A 24,030-nucleotide genomic window follows, 5' to 3' on the forward strand; every position below is an offset into this window, starting at 1 on the left:
AGCAAGATATGTGTATAGCATCAGGAGGGGGCAAGATATGTGTATAGCATCAGGAGGGAGCAAGATATGTGTATAGCACCAGGAGGGGGCAATATATGTGTATAGCATCAGGAGGGGGCAATATATGTGTATAGCATCAGGAGGGAGCAAGATATGTGTATAGCATCAGGAGGGGGCAAGATATGTGTATAACATCAGAAGGGGGCAATATATGTGTATAGCATCAGGAGGGAGCAAGATATGTGTATAGCATCAGGAGGGGGCAATATATGTGTATAGCATCAGGAGGGGGCAATATATGTGTATAGCATCAGGAGGGAGCAAGATATGTGTATAGCATGATTAGCATCAGGAGGGGGCAAGATATGTGTTTAGCATCAGGAGGGAGCAAGATATGTGTATAGCATGATTAGCATCAGGAGGGGGCAAGATATGTGTATAGCATCAGGAGGGGGCAAGATATGTGTATTGCATCAGGAGGAGGCAATATATGTGTATAGCATGATTAGCATCAGGAGGGAGCAAGATATGTGTATAGCATCAGGAGGGAGCAAGATATGTGTAAAGCATCAGGAGGGAGCAAGATATGTGTATAGCATCAGGAGGGAGCAAGATATGTGTATAGCATGATTAGCATCAGGAGGGAGCAAAATATGTCTATAGCATCAGGAGGGAGCAAGATATGTGTATAGCATGATTAGCATCAGGAGGGAGCAAGATATGTGTATAGCATCAGGAGGGAGCAAAATATGTCTATAGCATCAGGAGGGAGCAAGATATGTGTATAGCATGATTAGCATCAGGAGGGAGCAAGATATGTGTATAGCATGATTAGCATCAGGAGGGAGCAAGATATGTGTATAGCATCAGGAGGGGCAAGATATGTGTATAGCATGATTAGCATCAGGAGGGAGCAAGATATGTGTATAGCATCAGGAGGGAGCAAGATATGTGTATAGCATCAGGAGGGAGCAAGATATGTGTATAGCATGATTAGCATCAGGAGGGAGCAAAATGTGTATAGCATCAGGAGGGAGCAAGATATGTGTATAGCATGATTAGCATCAGGAGGGAGCAAAATGTGTATAGCATCAGGAGGGAGCAAGATATGTGTATAGCATGATTAGCATCAGGAGGGAGCAAGATATGTGTATAGCATGATTAGCATCAGGAGGGAGCAAGATATGTGTATAGCATCAGGAGGGAGCAAGATATGTGTATAGCATCAGGAGGGGCAAGATATGTGTATAGCATGATTAGCATCAGGAGGGAGCAAGATATGTGTATAGCATCAGGAGGGGAAATATATGTGTATAGCATCAGGAGAGGGCAATATATGTGTATAGCATCAGGAGGGGCAATATATGTGTATAGCATCAGGAGGGGGCAAGATATGTATAGGGTAATGAGGGAGCAAGCTATATGTATATAGGGTTGCCAGGTATACAACTGGACAGTTCTGTTTTTCAACAGGCTGTAGAGTTAATTCTATACAAAAAATACTAGACACCTAAATGTCCATTATTATTATTTTTTTGTTTTAAAGTTTCCTGAGTGGCATATGTATTACTTAGTTACCGGCAGCAAAGAGGTTAAAAATAATGACTTATTATTACTGGCAGTCATGGGGGTGTTAAAAGACACTGATAAGGGGGTGGAGCAGACTGCTCCAGACAGCATGGCTATGTAATTATTTTTGCTTATTTTTGAAAAAAAAAAATTTTTTACGCTAACTATTTTAATTAATTGGCCCTTTTAGGATATACACAGATCTCAACATGTTTTATGGCACTTTAATGTGTATTACTGGCAAAATATGTCTATAGCATCAGGAGGGAGCAAGATATGTGTATAGCATGATTAGCATCAGGAGGGAGCAAGATATGTGTATAGCATGATTAGCATCAGGAGGGAGCAAGATATGTGTATAGCATCAGGAGGGGCAAGATATGTGTATAGCATGATTAGCATCAGGAGGGAGCAAGATATGTGTATAGCATCAGGAGGGAGCAAGATATGTGTATAGCATCAGGAGGGAGCAAGATATGTGTATAGCATGATTAGCATCAGGAGGGAGCAAAATGTGTATAGCATCAGGAGGGAGCAAGATATGTGTATAGCATGATTAGCATCAGGAGGGAGCAAAATGTGTATAGCATCAGGAGGGAGCAAGATATGTGTATAGCATGATTAGCATCAGGAGGGAGCAAGATATGTGTATAGCATGATTAGCATCAGGAGGGAGCAAGATATGTGTATAGCATCAGGAGGGAGCAAGATATGTGTATAGCATCAGGAGGGGCAAGATATGTGTATAGCATGATTAGCATCAGGAGGGAGCAAGATATGTGTATAGCATCAGGAGGGGAAATATATGTGTATAGCATCAGGAGAGGGCAATATATGTGTATAGCATCAGGAGGGGCAATATATGTGTATAGCATCAGGAGGGGGCAAGATATGTATAGGGTAATGAGGGAGCAAGCTATATGTATATAGGGTTGCCAGGTATACAACTGGACAGTTCTGTTTTTCAACAGGCTGTAGAGTTAATTCTATACAAAAAATACTAGACACCTAAATGTCCATTATTATTATTTTTTTGTTTTAAAGTTTCCTGAGTGGCATATGTATTACTTAGTTACCGGCAGCAAAGAGGTTAAAAATAATGACTTATTATTACTGGCAGTCATGGGGGTGTTAAAAGACACTGATAAGGGGGTGGAGCAGACTGCTCCAGACAGCATGGCTATGTAATTATTTTTGCTTATTTTTGAAAAAAAAAAAATTTTTACGCTAACTATTTTAATTAATTGGCCCTTTTAGGATATACACAGATCTCAACATGTTTTATGGCACTTTAATGTGTATTACTGGCAGTGATCAAGGTACAATTATTGATTTGTGTGTTGCTAGCAGCCGAAGGAATAAAATCACTGCTCATTTCTATCATATACCTTTGATCAGCTGCCGCTCCGGACCCCAGTGACGGATCATGACGCTTTTTGGACTAGGACAACTTGGAGCGTGGAGCTCTACCATGGTACCTGGGAATAGCCGCCGCTCCCTTGGGATCACCCCGAGATTGCGACCTAGGTACTGTGGGATCTCTATGTGCCTATTGTTCTTATGGGGGTGCCAGGCTGTCTGGAGGGGCGGGAATCTTGGGATCAGATAAGGCTTTTATCAAGATGGCAAATTTGTATATAAGCTGTGTGTTTTCCCAATAAAGTCTGTTTGTGTTTCACCTTAATACTGGTTATTGGGGTGGGCTCAGGCTAAAATCACTTTCTCCACTCTACAGCTACCGGTTCCAGGTAAAGGAAGGACCCTTTTGGCAGAGCTACCAATTCGGGGTAGCCGGAGACCATAACAACTGTTTGTCAGCGGTGGGATGCTTTCTTCTACATCCAAACCACCACCAGGGTCCCTTCGGATGGAGCAGCGGTACTCTGGACTTAAAAGAAGTACCCTTAAAGATTTGCTGGAAGTTCGTGGACAAGTGGCCAGCAACAAATCCAAGGCAACAATTATCGGATGGAAGGTGATCGAGCCAGCGATCAGGCCAGTTAGTCTGGCAGTAACCAGGGCAGTGACCAAGCCAGCGAGCCCTCAACTGGGGGGACTGAGATGTCCGAAGTCCAGAGGAAAATCTAGTGGCGGCTGGCGCTCTATGGGACCAGCCCACCCCAGGAGATCATCATACAGATAATTGCTGACACTACCCACCTCAAGATGCTGGAGATCCAGAAGGCTATGAAGGGAGCCGTACTGGACGATATGAGGCCACGGACCCCACCGCTTGGGCCGAAGAGGAATTCGGGGTTCTACATGAAGTAGACCCAGTACAAGCAGCCACTAGCTACAACCGTCCGCATCATCGCCAGCCAGTGTGGATTTACAGGATTATGGGACAGCGGGGCCACCATTACCCTTGTCAAGCCACACCTGGTCACCAGTTCGGACCAGACCCGGAAATTATTTACAGTTCGAGTGGCTGGGGGTAAGGTGCTCCGAATCCCCACAGCCAGGGTCCACTGGGATTGGGGAACCAGTTCTCGTGGGCGTCATGAGCTACTTGCCAGCGGAGGTGTTGCTAGGGAATGATCTGGGACACCTCCTGGGACCCAGGTTAGTCAACCCTACCCGACTACTATCCCGACCAGTTACCCCGTCCTCTGGGCTTCCCCCTTCGACTTTGCTCAGGAGACATTAAGTGACCCGACGTTAGCCTCCTACAGGGCCCGGGCGGGGACCGACCCAGGTGGGCTAGGAGAGGGCCGCTTTGAGTGGGACTGAGGACTCTTATACCGGGTTACCGAGGGTGGTGGGAATAGGCAGATGTCCAAGTGACAATTGGTGGTACCACAAAAATATTGTAAACAAATAAGTACAAATTTCACTTAGTGCAATAGTAAAAGTAAAATAAAAAGTAACAAACAAAGCAAAACAATAAATACAAAATTTAAAGGGACAGTCTACCATAGAATTGTTATTGTTTTAAAAGACAGATAATCCCTTTATTACCCCTTCCCCAGTTTTGCAGAACCAACACTTTTTACCTCTCTGATTACCTTGTATCTAAGAACCTTCTGACAGCCCCCTGATCACATGACTGTGACTATATAAAATCTATTGAGTTGCATTTAGCATTGTGTTGTGCAAACTCCTAAATTACTCCCTGTGCCTGAACACAGTGTTATCTATATGGCCCACAGTCTCCTGTTGTTAAAGCAATTTAAAAAAACATGTGATAAGAGGCAGCCCTCAAGGGCTTAGAAATTAGCATATGAGTCTACCTAGGTTTAGTTTCAACTAAGAATAACAAGAAAACAAAGCAAATTTGATAATAAAAGTAAATTGGAAAGTTGATTAACCCCTTAACGACCGACGACGTACAGGGTACGTCCTCTAAAAAATACCCTTAACGACCGAGGACGTACCCTGTACGTCGTCAGTCTGGAAAGCAGCTGGAAGCGATCCTGATCGCTTCCAGCCGCTTTCCGGTTATTGCAGGATGCCTCGATATCGAGGCATCCTGCAATAACCTTTTTTACAACTCCGGTGCAGAGAGAGCCACTCTGTGGCCCTCTCTGCATTGGCCATCAATGTCCGCAATCGTTGGTGGATGGGAGGCGGGTGGGCGGCCATCGATGGGTCCTTCTACTGAGAGGGGGGCGGGATTGCCGGGGGCATGCACGGACGTGCGCGCGCGTGCATGGGGTGGTGGGCGGTCGCGTGAACAGGGAGGGAGCAGGTGGGAACCACTATGCTACGGAAAATGCATAGCAGCAAAGTGGAAGAGAGGGGGTTAATAAAATAAAATTATAAATGATCTAAAGGATCTGGGAGGGGGTGGGGGGTTGATCGTTTGGGGGGTGAAGCTACACTACAGAAAAATAAAATTTAAATAAAAAAAAAATCCTTTTTTTGTAAACTGGGTACTGGCAGACAGCTGCCAGTACCCAAGATGGATCCTAATAGGTTAGAGGGAGAGGGTTAGAGAACTGTTTGGGGGGGGGGATCAGGGAGGTTGGGGGCTAAGGGGGATCCTACACAGAAGCATATGTAAATATGCTTAAAAAAAATAAATTACAAGAGAGATTTTATTTTAGTACTGGTAGACTTTCTGCCAGTACTTAAGATGGCAGGGACAATAGTGGGGTCGGGGAGGGAAGGGAGCTGTTTGGGAGGGATCAGGGGGTGGGATGTGTCAGGTGGGAGGCTGATCTCTACACTAAAGCTAAAATTAACCCTGCAAGCTCCCTACAAGCTACCTAATTAACCCTTTCACTGCTAGCCATAATACATGTGTGATGCGCAGCTGCATTTAGCGGCCTTCTAATTACCAAAAAGCAACGCCAAAGCCATATAAGTCTGCTATTTCACAACAAAGGGGATCACAGAGAAGCATTTACAGCCATTTGTGCCATAATTGCACACGTTGTTTGTAAATAATTTCATTGAGAAACCTAAAGTTTGTGAAAAAGTTTGTGAAAAAGTGAACAATTTATTTTATTTGATCGCATTTGGCGGTGAAATGGTGGCATGAAATATACCAAAATGGGCCTAGATCAATACTTTGGGTTGTCTACTACACTACACTAAAGCTAAAATTAACCCTACAAACTCCCTACAAGCTCCCTAATTAACCCCTTCACTGCTAGCCATTATACACGTGTGATGCGCAGCGGCATTTAGCGGCCTTCTAATTACCAAAAAGCAACGCCAAAGCCATATATGTCTGCTATTTCTGAACAAAGGGGATCCCAGAGAAGCATTTACAACAATTTGTGCCATAATTGCACAAGCTGTTTGTAAATAATTTTAGTGAGAAACCTAAAATTGTGAAAAATGTAACGTTTTTTTTTTTATTTGATCGCATTTGGCGGTGAAACGGTGGCATAAAATATACCAAAATTGGCCTAGATCAATACTTTGGGTTGTCTACTACACTACACCAAAGCTAAAATTAACCCTACAAGCTCCCTACATGCTCCCCAATTAACCCCTTCACTGCTTGGCATAATACACGTGTGGTGCGCAGTGGCATTTAGCTGTCTTCTAATTACCAAAAAGCAACGCCAAAACCATATGTCTGCTATTTCTGAACAAAGGGGATCCCAGAGAAGCATTTACAACCATTTGTGCCATAATTGCACAATTGGTTTGTAAATAAATTCAGTGAGAATCCTAAAGTTTGTGAAAAAAAATTGTGAAAAAGTGAACAATTTTTTTTATTTGATCGCATTTGGCGGTGAAATGGTGGCATGAAATATATCAAAATGGGCCTAGATCAATACTTTGTTCCAATGTAACTAGCGCTATTTTTGAAAAAAAGTGGTTTGGAAATAGCAAAGTGCTACTTGTATATAATATGTGTGGGTACAGTAAATGAGTAAGAGGAAAATTACAGCTAAACACAAACACCATAGAAAATGTAAAAACAGCCTTGGTCCCAAACGGACAGAAAATGGAAAAGTGCCGTGGTCATTAAGGGGTTAAAATTACATCTCCTATCTGAATAATTTTGACTAGACTGTCCCTTTAAGGATATATATGATCCGTGGCATTTGGTGATTCAAGTAGTTTCTTGCCTCAAATAAAACAAAAACAAGAAAATATAGTGTAAAACATTTAAGACAAATGGTGATTTCACACAGGTGATCCCGCCAAGGGGTTACTCACACTTTACAGAGCCACCCAAGCTCTGGAGTAGACGCACACCTGGTTTTATACTGCCAGGTACCCAGTATAACACCAATCGCAGGCCGCTGCTTTAGGTAAATAACATTTATTTTAAAAACATATAAAAAAGCCACAAATGAACCCTCTTACATAAAGTCACTTGGGTATCTGTCCACGTGCAATGTAAAGTGGAAGTAAAATCACAACACACTTCTCGGATGGAGGCGGATGGCGTGCCAAATGGCTATGCTCACAATCGCCGGGTTAGTGATACACTCAATACCTGTCCTGGTGACTGATCGTAAGGGTGTGGCTATGGCGTTCCGACGTACATAAGCGCACAGCTTTTTCAAGGAAGTGAGATTGTGTATGTCTTCTCCTCTGATGGTTATGTATGGAGGCTGATCCTCCCATTGGTCAATGGTAATAGCATCATATGTCGAAATTCAAATGTTCCGTCCTCCATTTTTAAGACTGGCAAATCCTCAAAATCTCCTTATTAGTACACAAGGACTCCATATTGAAAAAGGGCAGAAATATTTTATAAATTATTTTCCTTAATGTGATATGAATATCTGACTTTATGTAAGAGGGTTCATTTGTGGGTTTTTTTATACTTTTTAGCAGCGGCCTGCGATTGGTGTTATACTGGGTACCTGGCAGTATAAAACCAGGTGTGTGTCTACTCCAGAGCTTGCTTGGCTCTGAAAAGTGTGAGTAACCCCTTTGGCGGGATAACCTGTGTGAAATCGCCATTTGTCTAAAATTTATTACACTATATTTTCATGTTTTTGCTTTATTTGAGGCAAGAAACCACTTGAATCACCAATATTGAAGAAAATCCCACGGATAATATACAATATATCCTTACATTTTGTATTTATTGTTTTGTTTTGTTTTTCACTTATTATTTTACTACCACAAAAGTATTGGTACGACCTGCTACGCATAGGGCACGACATTCCCCTGACAGGACATCTAGGGATTACTAAGACCCACCACCGACTTACCCTGAACTTCTTCTGGCCAGGGGTTACGGGGGACATTAGGCAGTACTGTCAGAGAGTAGGGAAGACGGGGACCACTCCAAAGCCTCCCTGCATCCCCTCCCTATCATTGATGAACCGTTCAGCAAAAAGAGATATATATACTGACGTTAGTGGACTACGCTACTCGGTGCCCGGAGGCAATCCCCCTGGTCAACATCCAGGCCTGGATAGTAGTTGATGCACTGCTAACAGCCAGAGTGGGTTTCCACCAGTAGATCATCTCGGACCAAGGTAATCTGTTTACTGCTGAGCTCACCCAGCAGCTATGGAGGCTTTGTGGGATAAGACCTCTGCCAAGCACTCCATATCACCCTCAGACTAACAGGTTGTGCAAGAGGTTTAATGGGACGCTGAAGCAGTTGCTTCGAACGTTATCAGCCTCTTACAAGGACTGGGAGAGATACCTGCCGCACCTGTTCGCTTACAGGGAGGTGCCCCAGGTATCTACTGGATTTTCCCCCTTTGAGTTGGTGTATGTCCAGCGGGTGAGGGGGCCCCTGGACCTGCTTAGAGCCCACTGGGAAGAATCTGTTGGGGAGGAGGGACCCTCCATTGTAGGGTACATCCTGGAATTCAGGGACCAGCTAAAGGACCTCGCCGACAGAGTGCGAGAGAACCTTCAGGTTGCCCAAGGTAGGCAGAAGCGGTGGTACGACCGCAATGCTCGTAGCCGCACCCTAGAAGTGGGGCAGAAGGTCCTGGCCCTAAAACTGACCAAGAGACAAGCTGCAGGCTGCTTGGCAGGGACCCTATTGAGCGATAGAACAGCTTTGCGATACTACCTACCTGGTAGCCAAATGTTCAGATGAATGAGTTCCACCAGACCTTCCATGTGAACATGCTGAAGGCATACCAGGTGAGGCCAGAGGAGGTAGCTGCCATATGTGCTCCAGCCATGGAGGACTCGAAGAGTCTCTCCATGCCGGAGCTACCCGGGTGGAGTAGGGCGCCCGCAGGCGTAGGGGACTTAAAGCTAGATGAGCGGCTAGGGACGGTGCAACAAGAACAGGTTAGACAGGTACTGGAGACCCGGCATGACATGTTCTCCACTGACCCTGGGTACACCACGATAGCGGTGCACCTGGTGGAGACTCCGGAACAGGCGCCCTTGCGGCAGCCGGCGTACTGGGTCCCCGGGTCAGTTAGGGAAGGCATGCGCAGCGAGATTAGTGGATGCTCAACACAGGAGTTATAGAGACGTCCAAAAGTCCCTGGGCATCCCCAGTGATGCTGGTGCCCAAGTGGGATGGCACAAACCGCTTCTGTGTAGACTACCATAGGCTTAATGACCGGACTACGACGACGCCTATTCTATGCCCCTGGTAGACGAACTATTAGACCGTATCGCCCGGGGTAACTTTCTAACGACGTTAGATCTGTGCAAGGGGTACTGGCAGATTCCCCTGGACCCAGGATCCATTCCAAAGTCGGCATTCATCACTGCATTCGGCCTGTACCAGTTTAAGGTCATGTCGTTTGGGATGAAGAATGCTCCGGCGACGTTCCAGAGGATGGTAGATCGCCTCCTCGATGGCCTCCAGAATTATGCCTGTGCATACCAGGATGACATTGCGATCTACAGCGAAACCTGGGAGGAACACCTAGGCACCGTTTTGGACCGTATCAGGGCGGCGGGTCGATGCTGAAGCCAGATAAGTGCACAGTAGGGCACTCGGAGGTCCAGTACCTTAGACACCGAGTGGGCTTGCGGGAAGCAAAGGCCGGAGCCGGCCAAGATTGAGGCAGTCGCTAACTGGCCGACCCTAAAAACCAAAACCCAAGTCTTAGCCTTTCTTGACACTGTGGGGTACTACAGCAAGTTTGTCCCCAACTATAGCACCCTGGCCAAACCCCTGACCGACCTGACCAGAAAACACTTACCCCGGCAAGTCCTGTGGTCTCAGACAGTACTAGTTTCTGCCCCTATTCTGGCCGCTCCTAACCCATCCAAGCGTTTTTGTGTTCATAGCCTACATTAGCAGAAAACTACTACCCAGAGAAGTAGGCTATGTGGCAGTGGAGAAGAAATGTTTGGCACTGATGTGGGCACTCAAGAAATTGCAGCCCTACCTGTACAGGACAGTTTTTACAGTGCTCACAGACCACAAGTCTCTGGTCTGGCTTAAAATGATGGTAAATCCTAGCGTTTGTGAAACGATAGGATTTACCATTGTAACAAATAAAGGGGACTTTCATTCATGAAGTATAAAATACTTCATTTTGATAGCCCCTTTATTTGTTAGCAGTGTTCGCTGCGCTGCTAAAGGCAGCCCACGGCAGAACGCTATTTGGCTGAGAGGTGACGTTTCCACCTCTTAGCCAATAGCCGTGCGGGAAATCCAGCTTGGCGCCGCTTAGGAGCCCAGCCCATTTTTGGTTCAGCGCCTGGGTTTACGCTTGCTGATTGATGGCTAAATGTAGCCACCAATCAGCAAGTGCTATCCAGGGTTCTGAAACAAAGATGGTCCGGCTCTTAAGCTTACATTCCTGCTTTTCAAATAAAAATACCAAGAGAACAAAGAAAAAACGATAATAGGATTAAATTAGAAAGTTGCTTACAATTGCTGCTCTACCTGAATCATGAAAGAAAAAAATTGGGTTTAGTGTCCCTTTAAACCAGCCGATCCATATACCTGGCATTATTGTATTCCCTTACATTATTAGCCTATGCCAGTGCACCTCTACTGGAAGTCAATTCCATGAACCAATCTTAGCAGCCAGCCCATTTTAGGTTCAGCACCATGCATAGTTATATATATATATATATATACACAAACAACAAATGTTGTGCAAAAGAGATTTTCAGGGACATTTCCAGGGACAAAAAAAATCCAGGGACATACAACAAAATCCAGGGACTGTCCCTGGAAATCAGGGACTGTTGGCAACTATGAACCATTTTAGGTTCAGCACCATGCATAGTTGCCAACATTTAAAAAAAAAAATTCAGGGACACTTTGCAGCAGAGCACGCAAGCGGGTTACTGGAGTATTGACGACCTACTGTTCAGCTGCTCCGCCCACTCAGTTCTGCAATCAAAACACACCCATTTGAAAGTAATAGTATAATTTAGATTTATCCATAGTTTATTATACAGATTACAGCACCAAGCTCTTACACCTACCCAGTCTCTGGAACACATATGGTTATTTTTACAACACAGCATCAAAATTAGAAAGACAATTAATATGTGAACCCATTCAATAATAATAACAATATTCCATTAGGAATGAATTATATTTAAATAATACACTATATCTATTTATCATCTATCTATCTGTATATATGTATGTATGTATGTATGTATGTATGTATAATATGTTGTGCAAAAGAGATTTTCAGGGACATTTCCAGGGACAAAAAAAATCCAGGGACATACAACAAAATCCAGGGACTGTCCCTGGAAATCAGGGACTGTTCGCAACTATGCACCATGGATAGCGCTTGCTTATTGGAGGCTTACATTTATACACCAATAAGCAAGCATAACCCAGGTTCTCAAGCTTTTATAGCAAGAGAACGAAGACAATTTGATAATAGGAGTAAATTAGAAAGTTGATTAAAATTGCATGCTCTATCTGAATCATGAAAGAAAAAATTGGGTTCAGTGTCCCTTTAACATTTAATAAGGTGTAGACTAGAACAGTGGTTATCAAACTTGTTTGATTAGGGGCGCACTCTGCTTGAAAAACAATGTATGACTTGCGTGAGTACTTCACAGAGCCACACACACTTTATTGGATTATTAAAGCGCTACAGGTTTGGTACTAAAATTAGTATTTTTTCCTACATTACATTAACGTCACAGAGCGAAAGAGACCGCCATGTAGGCGGGTCTGGGGGGGCGTGAGGCCTGTGGCCCCAGGGCCTGAGGTCGGACACTTATAACATACTGTGATCGCGCTTTTGTATTTTTCGCCACTAAAAGAAGTACCTACGTAATGTCAGCATGCGACTGGTCGTGTTTATTGTGCGCGTGTAACAAAGTTTATTCATAAAAAAAAAATCTTACGAACAAAACATGGCGAAATTATCTACTTGGTGTCCCCGCCCCTGTTCGTTTTCTATTGGTTGTTGCAGATGTCAGCTGCCTGTGGTGGGCGGGGTCAAACGCCGGTTTGTGTTGAGAGCTGCCGATCTGACAGTCATCAGCGGACCCAAGAGGTGACAGGCGTCCCCGTTGGTGACAAGTGACCCCTGGAGGTGACACTGGCAGAGATAGGTGGGAGGGGGTCTAGTCAGATAAAGTGACAACTGAGGTGTATGTGCCGTACTCAGTTATAGTAGTAATTCTTAGTGCACATTTACTAAGAGGGATTACTATTACACTTTTAAGGCAGGGCTGGATATTACTGACCATGACATAGGCACTGTAGATTATCATATATAGAGCACAATATAATTGCATAAAGAGCACAGCACCATCACAGATAGATCACAACATAATCACATACTGACCACAACCTGAGGTACAGAGCATGGCATAATCATGTATACAGTACATAATAGTAACATACCTGCTGTGATATATGCACATTCACACCACGCACACAGTATGTGCAGGATCACATACACACTTGTTATATGAGGTAGGTGTGTTTGCCCAGGTGAATTAGACATATACATTAGTATACAACATCATGATCCAGGTGTGCCCATCTCCTGTGACCCGCACTGCTGTGCTAAAGAGGGCAGCACTGTTGACACTTGCCGCATATGGAGTGCGAAAACTTTACCCAGTGCTCAGACATCGCTATCTGCGAGTGCACAAGCCTCAAACAGCTAATGGGCTACCGGACAGCAAAGAGGACTCAGTCCCTCACTCATCAGGCTCTACCTATGAGAGAACTGGCGTGAACAGAATCTTCTTCCGCAGACTTGCCCGCCTACTGCGCCTGTTGTTTCCCAAGCTGGCATGCAAGGAGTTCGGGCTGCTGTTCTTGCATTCGGCTGCTCTTATTTCCAGGACGTTCCTTTCTGTGTATGTGGCCCAACTGGACGGCCGACTTACTCGCTGCATAGTGAAGAAGCGCCCAGCAAGCTTTGTATGGCAGCTGCTCAAGTGGCTACTGATTGCCCTTCCAGCCACCTTTATTAACAGTGCCATTCGCTATCTAGAGGGCCAGCTGAGTCTCGCATTTCGTAGCCGCCTTGTGGCTCATGCATATGACATGTACTTTGGTAACCAAACATACTATAGGGTTAGCAACATGGATGGAAGACTGCGTAACCCTGACCAGTCACTGACTGAGGATGTTGTGGCCTTTGCCAGCTCCGTGGCCCATCTGTACTCTAACTTGACTAAACCCGTTCTGGATGTTATAGTGACCACTTACACTTTGATCAGCACAGCCAAGTCCAAGGGGGCAAACACAGGATGGCCATCAGCTATTGCTGGCTTGGTTGTTGTCATCACAGCCAAGGTGCTCAGGGGCTGTTCTCCGAAGTTTGGGAAACTAGTAGCTGAGGAAGCTCGGAGAAAAGGAGAGCTGCGGTACATGCACTCAAGAGTGGTGGCTAACTCAGAGGAGATCGCCTTTTATGGGGGTCACAAGGTGAGATGGTAGCTTGCTAAAGTTGTTTTTTTGTGCCTGTATTGGTCACAGCTGCTAGCTGTCTCCCTGCATATAGTGTTCCTCTGAATGCATTGAACTTATCTCTATAAATGTTATTTGATAGTATATTTGTTACCTAAACATAAACAGCCTTGTGACTTTACAATTGTCTCAAAATCTAGTGTTTTATCTTCAGTACTGATTAGTGGTCCTTCATTTTATTTGTATCATTAGACCAGCAATTATACAAATCTTATCTCTAGGGGAAGAATTTTTGTTGCAAAATATAAAAAAAATGGTGGTAGCAAATTCCTTCAAAACACTTTCTTACTTTTGGCACATCTTGCTATGTTTGTTTTTACTTCTGTCCTGCTAGTGAAGCACACATAGTGACACAGCCTCCCTAGGGATACACCACTGGCAGAACTAGATGTAGTCACACAACCTCCCTAGGGATACACCACTGGCAGAACTAGATGTAGTCACACAACCTCCCTAGGGATAAGCCACTGGCAGAACTAGATGCAGTCACACAACCTCCCTAGGGATACACCACTGGCAGAACTAGATATAGGCACACAACTTGCCTAGTCATACACCACTGGCAGAACTAGATGTAGTCACACAACCTCCCTAGGGATACACCACTGGCAGAACTAGATGTAGTCACACAACTTGCCTAGGGATACACCACTGGCAGAACTAGATGTAGTCACACAACCTCCCTAAGGATACACCACTGGCAGAACTAGATGTAGTCACACAACCTCCATAGGGATACACCACTGGCAGAACTAGATGTAGTCACACAACCTCCCTAGGGATACACCACTGGCAGAACTAGATGCAGTCACACAACCTCCCTAGGGATACACCACTGGCAGAACTAGATGTAGTCACACAACCTCCCTAGGGATACACCACTGGCAGAACTAGATGTAGTCACACAACCTCCCTAGGGATACACCACTGGCAGAACTAGATGTAGTCACACAACTTGCCTAGGGATACACCACTGGCAGAACTAGATGTAGTCACACAACCTCCCTAGGGATACACCACTGGCAGAACTAGATGTAGTCACACAACCTCCCTAGGGATACACCACTGGCAGAACTAGATGCAGTCACACAACCTCCCTAGGGATACACCACTGGCAGAACTAGATGTAGTCACACAACCTCCCTAGGGATACACCACTGGCAGAACTAGATGTAGTCACACAACCTCACTAGGGATACACCACTGGCAGAACTAGATGTAGTCACACAACCTCACTAGGGATACACCACTTGTAGAACTAGATGTAGTCACACAACCTCCCTAGGGATACACCACTGGCAGAACTAGATGTAGTCACACAACCTCCCTAGGGATACACTATTGGCAGAACTAGATATAGTCACACAACCTCCCTAGGGATACACCATTAGCAGAACTAGATGTAGTCACACAACCACCCTAGGGATACACCACTGGCAGAACTAGATGTAGTCACACAACCTCCCTAGGGATACACCACTGGCAGAACTAGATGTAGTCACACAACCTCACTAGGGATACACCACTGGCAGAACTAGATATAGGCACACAACTTGCCTAGTCATACACCACTGGCAGAACTAGATGTAGTCACACAACCTCCCTAGGGGTACACCACTGGCAGAACTAGATGTAGTCACACAGCCTCCCTAGGGATACACGACTGACAGAACTAGATGTAGGCACACAACCTCCCTAGGGATACACCACTGACAGAACTAGATGTAGGCACACAACCTCCCTAGGGATACACCACTAGCAGAACTAGATGTAGTCACACAGCCTCCCTAGGGATACACCACTGACAGAACTAGATGTAGTCACACAACCTCCCTAGGGATACACCACTGACAGAACTAGATGTAGTCACACAGCCTCCCTAGGGATACACGACTGACAGAACTAGATGTAGGCACACAACCTCCCTAGGGGTACACCACTGGCAGAACTAGATGTAGTCACACAACCCTCCCTATGGATACACCACTGGCAGAACTAGGTGTAGTCACACAACCTCCCTATGGATACACCACTGGCAGAACTAGGTGTAGTCACACAACCTCCCTATGGATACACCACTGGCAGAACTAGATGTAGTCACACAACTTGCCTAGGGATACACCACTGGCAGAACTCGATGTAGTCACACAACTTGCCTAAGGATACACCACTGGCAGAACTAGATGTAGTCACACAACTTGCCTAGGGATACACCACTGGCAGAACTAGATGTAGGCACACAACCTCCCTAGGGATACACCACTATTATTATCGGTTATTTGTAGAGCGCCAACAGATTTTGCAGCGCTATTAACAAAGGCGGAGTACAACAAAACAATTATAGGGATCAAATGGGTAGAGGGCCCTGCCAAGAGTTGCACTGTTGTAGTCAGCTCTTGAGAAGGTGATCAACAAACAGCTGGACTCTTAGGCTTACATGCTAAGAGGGTTCAGGGGATAGCAATGGAGGAGAGGAACTGGTATAAAGAAAGGTTAGCGTAGGTTGTATGCATCCCTGAACAGTAGAGTCTTTAGGGAGCACTTGAAGCTTTTAAAACTAGAAGAGAGTCTTGTGGAGCGAGGCAGAGAGTTCCACAAGATGGGAGCCAGTCTGGAGAAGTCCTGTAAACGGGAGTGTGATGAGGTGACAAGAGAGGAGGAGAGTAGGAGGTCGTGAGCAGAGCGAAGGGGATGGGCGGGAGAGTATCTGGAGACAAGGTCTGAGATATAGGGGGGAGCAGTGCAGTTGAGGGCTTTGTATGTCAGAATGAGAATTTTGTGTTTGATCCTAGAGCAAGAGGAAGCCAGTGAAGAGATTGGCAGAGAGGTGCAACAGATGAAGTGCGACATGTAAGGAAGATGAGTCTGGCAGAGGCATTCATTATAGATTGTAAAGGTGCTAGGCGGTAGGTTGGGAGACCAGAGAAGACAGAGTTGCAGTAATCGAGGCGGGAGAGAATGAGAGAGTGGATTAAAATTTTAGTTGTGTCTTGTGTAAGGAAGTGTCTAATTTTAGAGATGTTTTTAAGGTGGAAGCGGCAGGCTTTAGCCAATGACTGAATGTGAGGAGTGAAAGAAAGATCTGAGTCAAATGTGACCCCGAGACATCGGGCATGCGGGGTAGGGGTAATGCTGGAGTTGTCAACAGTTATAGAGAGATTGGGGGTGGAGAGTTTAGAAGAAGGGGGGAAAATAAGGAGCTCAGTTTTGGAGAGATTTAGCTTGAGGTAGTGAGAGGAAATCCAGTTGGAGATGTGAGAAAGACAGTTGGTGACACGGGTTAGCAAGGAAGGAGAAAGGTCTGGTGCAGAGAAGTAGATTTGGGTGTCATCGACATACAAATGATATTGTAAACCGTGGGACTTTATTAGGGAACCTAGTGATGTGTAGATTGAGAAGAGAAGGGGACCGAGGACAGAGCCTTGAGGTACAGAAAGTGGTGACGGCGCAGAGGAGGCCCCAGAGAAGGCTACACTAAAGGTACGGTTTGACAGGTAGGAAGAGAGCCACAAGAGGGCTATGTCACATATGCCGAAGGATTGGAGGGTTTGGAGCAAGAGAGGGTGGTCAACAGTGTCAAAGGCTGCGGACAGATCAAGGAGGATAAGCAGAGAGAAGTGGCCTTTTGATTTTGCTGTAAGTAGGTCGTTTGTAATCTTAACAATTGCTGTCTCTGTGGAGTGATGGGGACGAAATCCAGATTGCAATGGGTCAAGGAGGGAGTTTATTGTAAGGAAATGGGATAGGCGTGCATAAGTTTTTCGAGAAGCTTTGATGCAAGAGGTAGGAGGGAAATAGGGCAGTAGTTGGATGGGGAGGTAGGATCTAGGGAAGGTTTTTTGAGGATAGGTGTGACCAGTGCATGTTTCAACGATGAGGAAAATATACCGGTGCTGAGGGAGAGGTTGAAAGTGTGTGTGAGTATAGGGGTAAGGGTGGCAGAGAGGGAGGGGAGTAGCTGTGAGGGGATAGGGTCAAGGGGACAGGTAGTGAGGTGAGAGCGCAGTATAAGTGCCAAAACTTCTTCCTCAGTAACAGGGGAGAATGAGCTAAGTTTAAGGTTATGTGGGTTGTGGTTGATTGAGAGCATTTGAGTGGGTGAGAGAATGGAATTATGTTGAGAGCTGATTTCACTTCTGATGGAGTCGATTTTGTTATTGAAGTGGTTGGCAAAGTCTTGAGCTGACAGAGAAGTTGTATTAGGAGGTGGGGGAGGGCGGAGAAGAGTATTGAAAGTGGAGAACAAACGTTTTGGGTTTGAAGAAAGATTAGAGATAAGAGTAGAGAAATAGTGTTGCTTATGGAAATTAAGGGCAGAGTAGTAGGAGTTCAAGATAAATTTGTAATGTTGAAAATCAGCTGAACTCCTAGATTTTCTCCAGTGCCGCTCAGCAGAATGGGAACATCTGTGTAGGTATCGTGTCAGAGGAGTATGCCAGGGCTGAGGATGAGTGTTTGATTTCCGAGCTATTGTAAGAGGGGCGAGATTGTCAAGGACGGATGTAAGGGTGGAATTATAGTGGCAGATAGATTGGTCAGGGCATGAGAAGGATGAGAGGAGAGGTTTGAGGGAATTAGAAAGCTGTTGTTGATCTAATGACATAATGCTTCTGTGAAGTTTGGAATGAGGAGCAGAAGGAGGGAGAGTTGTAGGGAGGGATGATATGTTGCAAGTAAGGAGATGGTGGTCAGAAAGAGGAAAGGGGGAGTTTGTGAAGTTTGAGAGGGTGCATCGATAGCTAAAGATCAGGTCAAGGGAGTGACCATCTTTGTGAGTGGTAGAATCAGTCCATTGTGACAAACCTAAAGAGGAAGTGAGTTGCAGAAGTTGTTTTGCAGAGGAGGCAGTGGGATTGTCAAGAGGGATGTTGAAGTCACCAAGAATGAGGGAAGGGGTGTCTGAGGAAAGGAAATAAGGTAGCCAGGGAGCCAAGTGATCTAGAAATTGAGTTGAGGAGCCAGGAGGACGGTATATGACTGCAACACGTATAGAAAGAGGAGAGAATAAGCAAATCATGTGGGTTTCGAATGAGGGAAGAGATGGGATGTATTTGTTGAAAGGTGCAACGAGAGGAAAGTAAAATACCTACACCACCACCTTGTCTATTACCAGACCTAGGAGTGTGGCTGAAGTGGAGACCCCCATGTGACAGAGCAGCAGTGGATGCTGTGTCTAGGGGAGAGAGCCAGGTTTCTGTTAGGGCCAGAAGGTTGAGGGAGTGGGAGATAAAGAGGTCATGTATAGAAGTGTCAGATCCTCTTTTTTTTCCTTCCTTACTGGTCCTTTAATTTCACACTCAACCCTATTTAAACTAACAGCCTTCCACATCTTACTGCTGGATTATTGAACCACACACTCGTGGGTGTGTGATCTCTGAGCCAATCTGGCTCCTTACCTAAACTCTGCAGCTTCAGTGTGTGCACCGGACTTCCTCTCACTGCTCAGCCGTCTACACACAGCTGCTGCAAACTAGACAGTGTTCCTACTTGCGGGCCTACGTCATCCGCTACGGCCGCATCTTGCAATTCTCCCTCTCTGCCCGGAATTGTAAGCCGCTTTCAACCGCAATAGCTCCAGGTCGAATTGCTGCTGTTCCATCTGCAGACTGTCTTACAGGTCGTATACTTCGTTGTCTCCTACGCTAGGAATACTGCTGAACTGTTTATTCATTGACTGCATGTAAAATCGATCAGTGTCTTTTCTTATGCTCGCTACTCACCACTTTGCAGTTAGAAGCCATTTAAGTTTAATCCGGACTCCTGTGTCTGTACATTGAACTTACTGCTGGATAATAATAAAGACAGAAGGGTTAACTTTAACATCAGTCGTTTAGTGTTAACCTCTCTGTCACAAACTAACATATTACGAACAAAGTCTCACTGCATATGAATTTGAGTTTGTGCATGCTTATAAAAATCCTCTCTCACTTTGCGAATTGTAGCAGTTTACTTGACAATTCGTATTCTTATAGCTCAGTAAAATTGGGTTATAATAGAATTATAATATATATATATATATATATATATATATATATATATATATATATATATATATAATCCAGCCAAAGGAAGAGGTTATAATCAAAAATGGACCTAACTGATATAGCAAATCAAGTAACCACACTATCTCAACGTATGGATAATTTCTCTCACACAATTAGGGAGGTACAAAATGAAAACCAAATCCTAAAAGACTGCCTTAGAGAGATGTATGCAGCCAAACCTGCTTATACAGATGTACACCCAGAGCCTCAGGTGTCTCTACTAGACAAGTTTAGTGGCAACAGGGCAAACTTTAAGGAATTCAGAAATGCCTGTCTATTGTTTTATGAACTCAAACCAAGAACATACAACACCGATAGAATAAAAGTCCTCACTACAATCTCCTATTTGAGAGGAGAGCCGCGTGTTTGGGCTGATTAGTCTATTTGAAACCCAAAACCCTATACTTAACTCTACAGGATTTCTTAAAAGCGTTTTCATCACTATATGATGACCCCTTCAAGCAGGATTCCGCGGAGACTTCCCTTAGGGCCTTGAGACAAGGCAGACATCCTGTGGAAAATTACATTTCACAGTTTAAAATTTATGCTATAGAATCTAAGTGGAATGAGCCTTCACTTAGAAACCAGTTCAGAATTGGGCTCTCTGAAGACATCAAGGACGAGCTGTCTCGAACTGGTATTCCAGAGAGATTGGAGGATTTATTCAATCTCTGCACCACTATTGATAGGCGTTTACGTGAATGCAAGCAAGAGAGGGCTAACAACCCGGGATCATACAAGCGATACACTTCCTCCTCAGTACCTCTTAAGGAGACAGAAACTCCCATGGGTATTGGCTTTCTCCGAGGTCCACTCTCTCCAGAAGAGAAAAGCAGAAGACGGGCACTAAGATTGTGTATGTACTGCGCTTCCCCAGAGCATGATGTGAATGCTTGTCCACTCCTTAAAAAGACAAAACCCGGTAAGAGTATTCTAAACTCTCTTAGTCTTTCACTGAATAAACAAATACAACCTCACATAACCTTTACCTTACAGTGGGATCTTCACTGCTTAAAAATTGAGGCCATAATCGACACCGGGGCATCAGGAAACTACATTGATTTTAGAATTTGTAAATAGAGATAAAATACCCTCACTAGCAAAACGGTCTCCTGTCTCTTTATTAATTTGGTTGATGGTTCATCTCTTTCAACAGGTCCTGTAACACATGAAACTACACCTCTCCTACTATGTACTACTTCTGGACATAGAGAATCTATATTAGTTTTGACATCATACCCAGTCCTCTTTACCCAGTAATACTTGGACTTTCTTGGTTACAGGTACACAAACCTATCTTTGATTGGCATCATATGACGATTACCTTGACTTCACCATACTGTACTCAGACATGTTATCCCTTTGACAATATCCTACTCACATCCACCAACAACTTACCTATTGAATATAATGACTTCCAGGATGTATTTAATAAAACTGACACACAGACTCTTCCACCACACAGGTCGTACAATTGTCCTATCGACCTGTTACCTGGTGCCACGATACCTGTAGGTCATATATACCCACTATACAAACCTGAATTAGATCATTTAAAACTATATTTACAAGAAAACCTGGCAAAAGGCTTCATAAGACCTTCCACCTCCCCAGCCGGTGCTGGTATTTTTTTTTTGTTAATTATCGACTATAGAAAGCTTAACAAAAGAACTAAGAAAAAACGCTACCCACTCCCGCTCATTCCAGAGCTAATAGAGAGATTACGCACTACCAAGGTCTTCACAAAGTTGGACCTCAGGGGTGCATACAATCTCATACGAATGAGAGCTGGAGATGAATGGTTAACAGCCTTCAGAACTCGTTATGGCCTATTCGAGTACACAGTCATGCCATTCGAGTTATGTAACGCTCCAGCTACATTTCAGTGCTTTATAAATGATATATTTAGAGACATCCTAGATATCTTCATCATTGTATATCTCAATGATATCCTCATATTTTCTGATAACAACAACAACAACATATCACACATGTGAGTACAGTATTAGCACGCCTTTGTGAACATAAGTTGTATGCTAAACTAGAAAAATGTGAATTTAACAGCTCTCAAGTCACATTTTTAGGTTATGTCATCTCTAATACGGGTATCATGATGGATGACTCAAAAATCCAAGCTATTACCCATTGGCCTACCCCAAAATCCAGGAAAGAGGTGCAGAGGTTCCTTGGCTTTGCCAATTTTGATCGCAAATTTATTCAGAACTTTGCCCACACTGCCAAACCTCTTACTGACTTAACTAAACTAGCAAATGCATTCAACTGGACAACAAACTGTCAAAGGGTATTCCAACAACTAAAGACAGACTTCACCACAGCACCTATACTAAAATTCCCTGACTCAAATTTACAGTATATCATTGAAGTTGACGCATCAGATTACGCTCTGGGGGCAGTGTTGTCACAGAAACGGTCTCTTACTGACACAATGCATCCTGTCGCCTATCTATCTAAGCTCATGGTTCCTGCTGAACGGAACTACCCCGTTGGGGAAAAAGAACTGCTTGCAATTAAATCTACATTTGAGCAATGGCGGCACCTTCTAGAGGGAGCGACACATCCTATCATCATAATAACGGACCATAAAAACTTACAATACTTACAACAAAAAAGAACTTTGTCCGCCAGACAACTCCGCTGGAATTTATACTTTTCACGTTTTGATTTTATCATCACTTACCGACCAGGTAGCCGTAATGGCAAGGCAGATGCATTCTCCAGAAGAGATTCCAGACCACCAATTCTGGATGCCCCTTCCACTATCATCCCTAAATCAAAATTTCTAGGGTTAGTAGTGAATTCTGATCCACAGTTTCAGAGATGCCAGATTCAAGATCTCACAAAACCACTCCATCTTCTACATAAGAAACAGAACGGCATCTACTAACATGGAAATCAACTCTATATACCACCTGACTACAGATCAACTCTTCTTCAGTCCTTTCATGACTCCCCACTTACAGGACACTTGGGAGTACAAAAAACTCGGGAACTTCTCCGACGATCCTATTGGTGGCCTGCTATGTCCTCATCAGTTCAGAAACATATCTCTCAATGCACTACTTGTGCAACCTCTAAACCCTCACATCGCTTCCCAGTAGGTCTCTTGCAGCCTTACCCAGTTCCTGAGACTCCCTGGTCTCATATTGCAATGGACTTCATTGTTGACCTCCCAAAATCATCCTCCTATACCTCCATACTTGTAGTGGTGGATCTCCTGTAAAAAATGGCCCATTTCCTACCAGCAGTTGGTGTACCCACCGCACAACAAACATGTGACATGTTCATTAAGGAAATTGTTTGCTTACATGGTTTACCCTTGGTAATAATGACAGACAGGGGATCACAATTCACTTCCTGATTTTGGAGAATTCTTTGTCAGACATTACATATAACTCCAAAAACTCACTACCTCATATCACCCCCAGACAAATGGGCAAGCGGAACGGACCAACCAATGGTGTTTTTGTTCTAATCAACAGGACTCATGGGCTAACCATCTCGCTTTGGCAGAGTTCGCTTACAATAACGCCACTAACTCTTCAACCGGTTTCAGCCCATTCTACATTAATCATGGTACCCATCCTAGAATCAACTTCTTACAGTACACACCATCTCCAAATCCAAAAGTTAACGATACTGTGAACGATATCTCCCAAACCTTTACTGTTGCCCAGTACAACATACAACACGCACAAGCCTCACATAAAAAGTATTATGATTTACGACACACACCTCAACCCAAGTACCAAGTCGGACAACTAGTATGGTTATCAACGAAGAATCTACGCTTACATACGCCTTCGAGAAAATTAAGTAAGCTCTTCATCGGACCATTTCCGATCACAGCTGTCAAAAATCCTGCTACGGTCACTCTTCAACTCGCAGATACGTATAAAATTCATCCTACGTTTCACGTCTCCTTGGTTAAACCTTGTCTCTCGGACAGCTTTACGTCCAATGCAGTTTCTCATGATGTCTCTCAAGATGTGGAATATGAGGTTCAAGCTGTTCTTGATTCCAGACGTCAACAGGGAGTTCTGGAATACTTGATACATTGGAAGGGGTTCGATCATTCCGAGGATTCTTGGGAACCTGCTACCTCCGTTTCCGCACCCAGGTGTGTTTCGCTCT

At 44.4% G+C, this 24,030-nt stretch overlaps 1 protein-coding gene across 1 annotated transcript in view; it reads left to right on the forward strand.

Moving 5' to 3' along the window:
- Positions 1–12,367: 12,367 nt before the first annotated feature.
- The window catches only part of ABCD1 (ATP binding cassette subfamily D member 1), a 225,147-nt gene continuing 213,484 nt past the window's right edge, over positions 12,368–24,030 (forward strand). The window contains exon 1 of the mRNA XM_053695941.1: positions 12,368–13,792. Within this exon, the coding sequence (XP_053551916.1) occupies positions 12,878–13,792 (915 nt within the window). The 5' untranslated portion in view covers positions 12,368–12,877. The remainder of the gene's footprint in view (positions 13,793–24,030) is intronic.

The sequence above is a fragment of the Bombina bombina genome, chromosome 12 (genome assembly GCF_027579735.1).
Source record: "Bombina bombina isolate aBomBom1 chromosome 12, aBomBom1.pri, whole genome shotgun sequence".
In the NCBI taxonomy this organism is placed as follows: domain Eukaryota; kingdom Metazoa; phylum Chordata; class Amphibia; order Anura; family Bombinatoridae; genus Bombina; species Bombina bombina.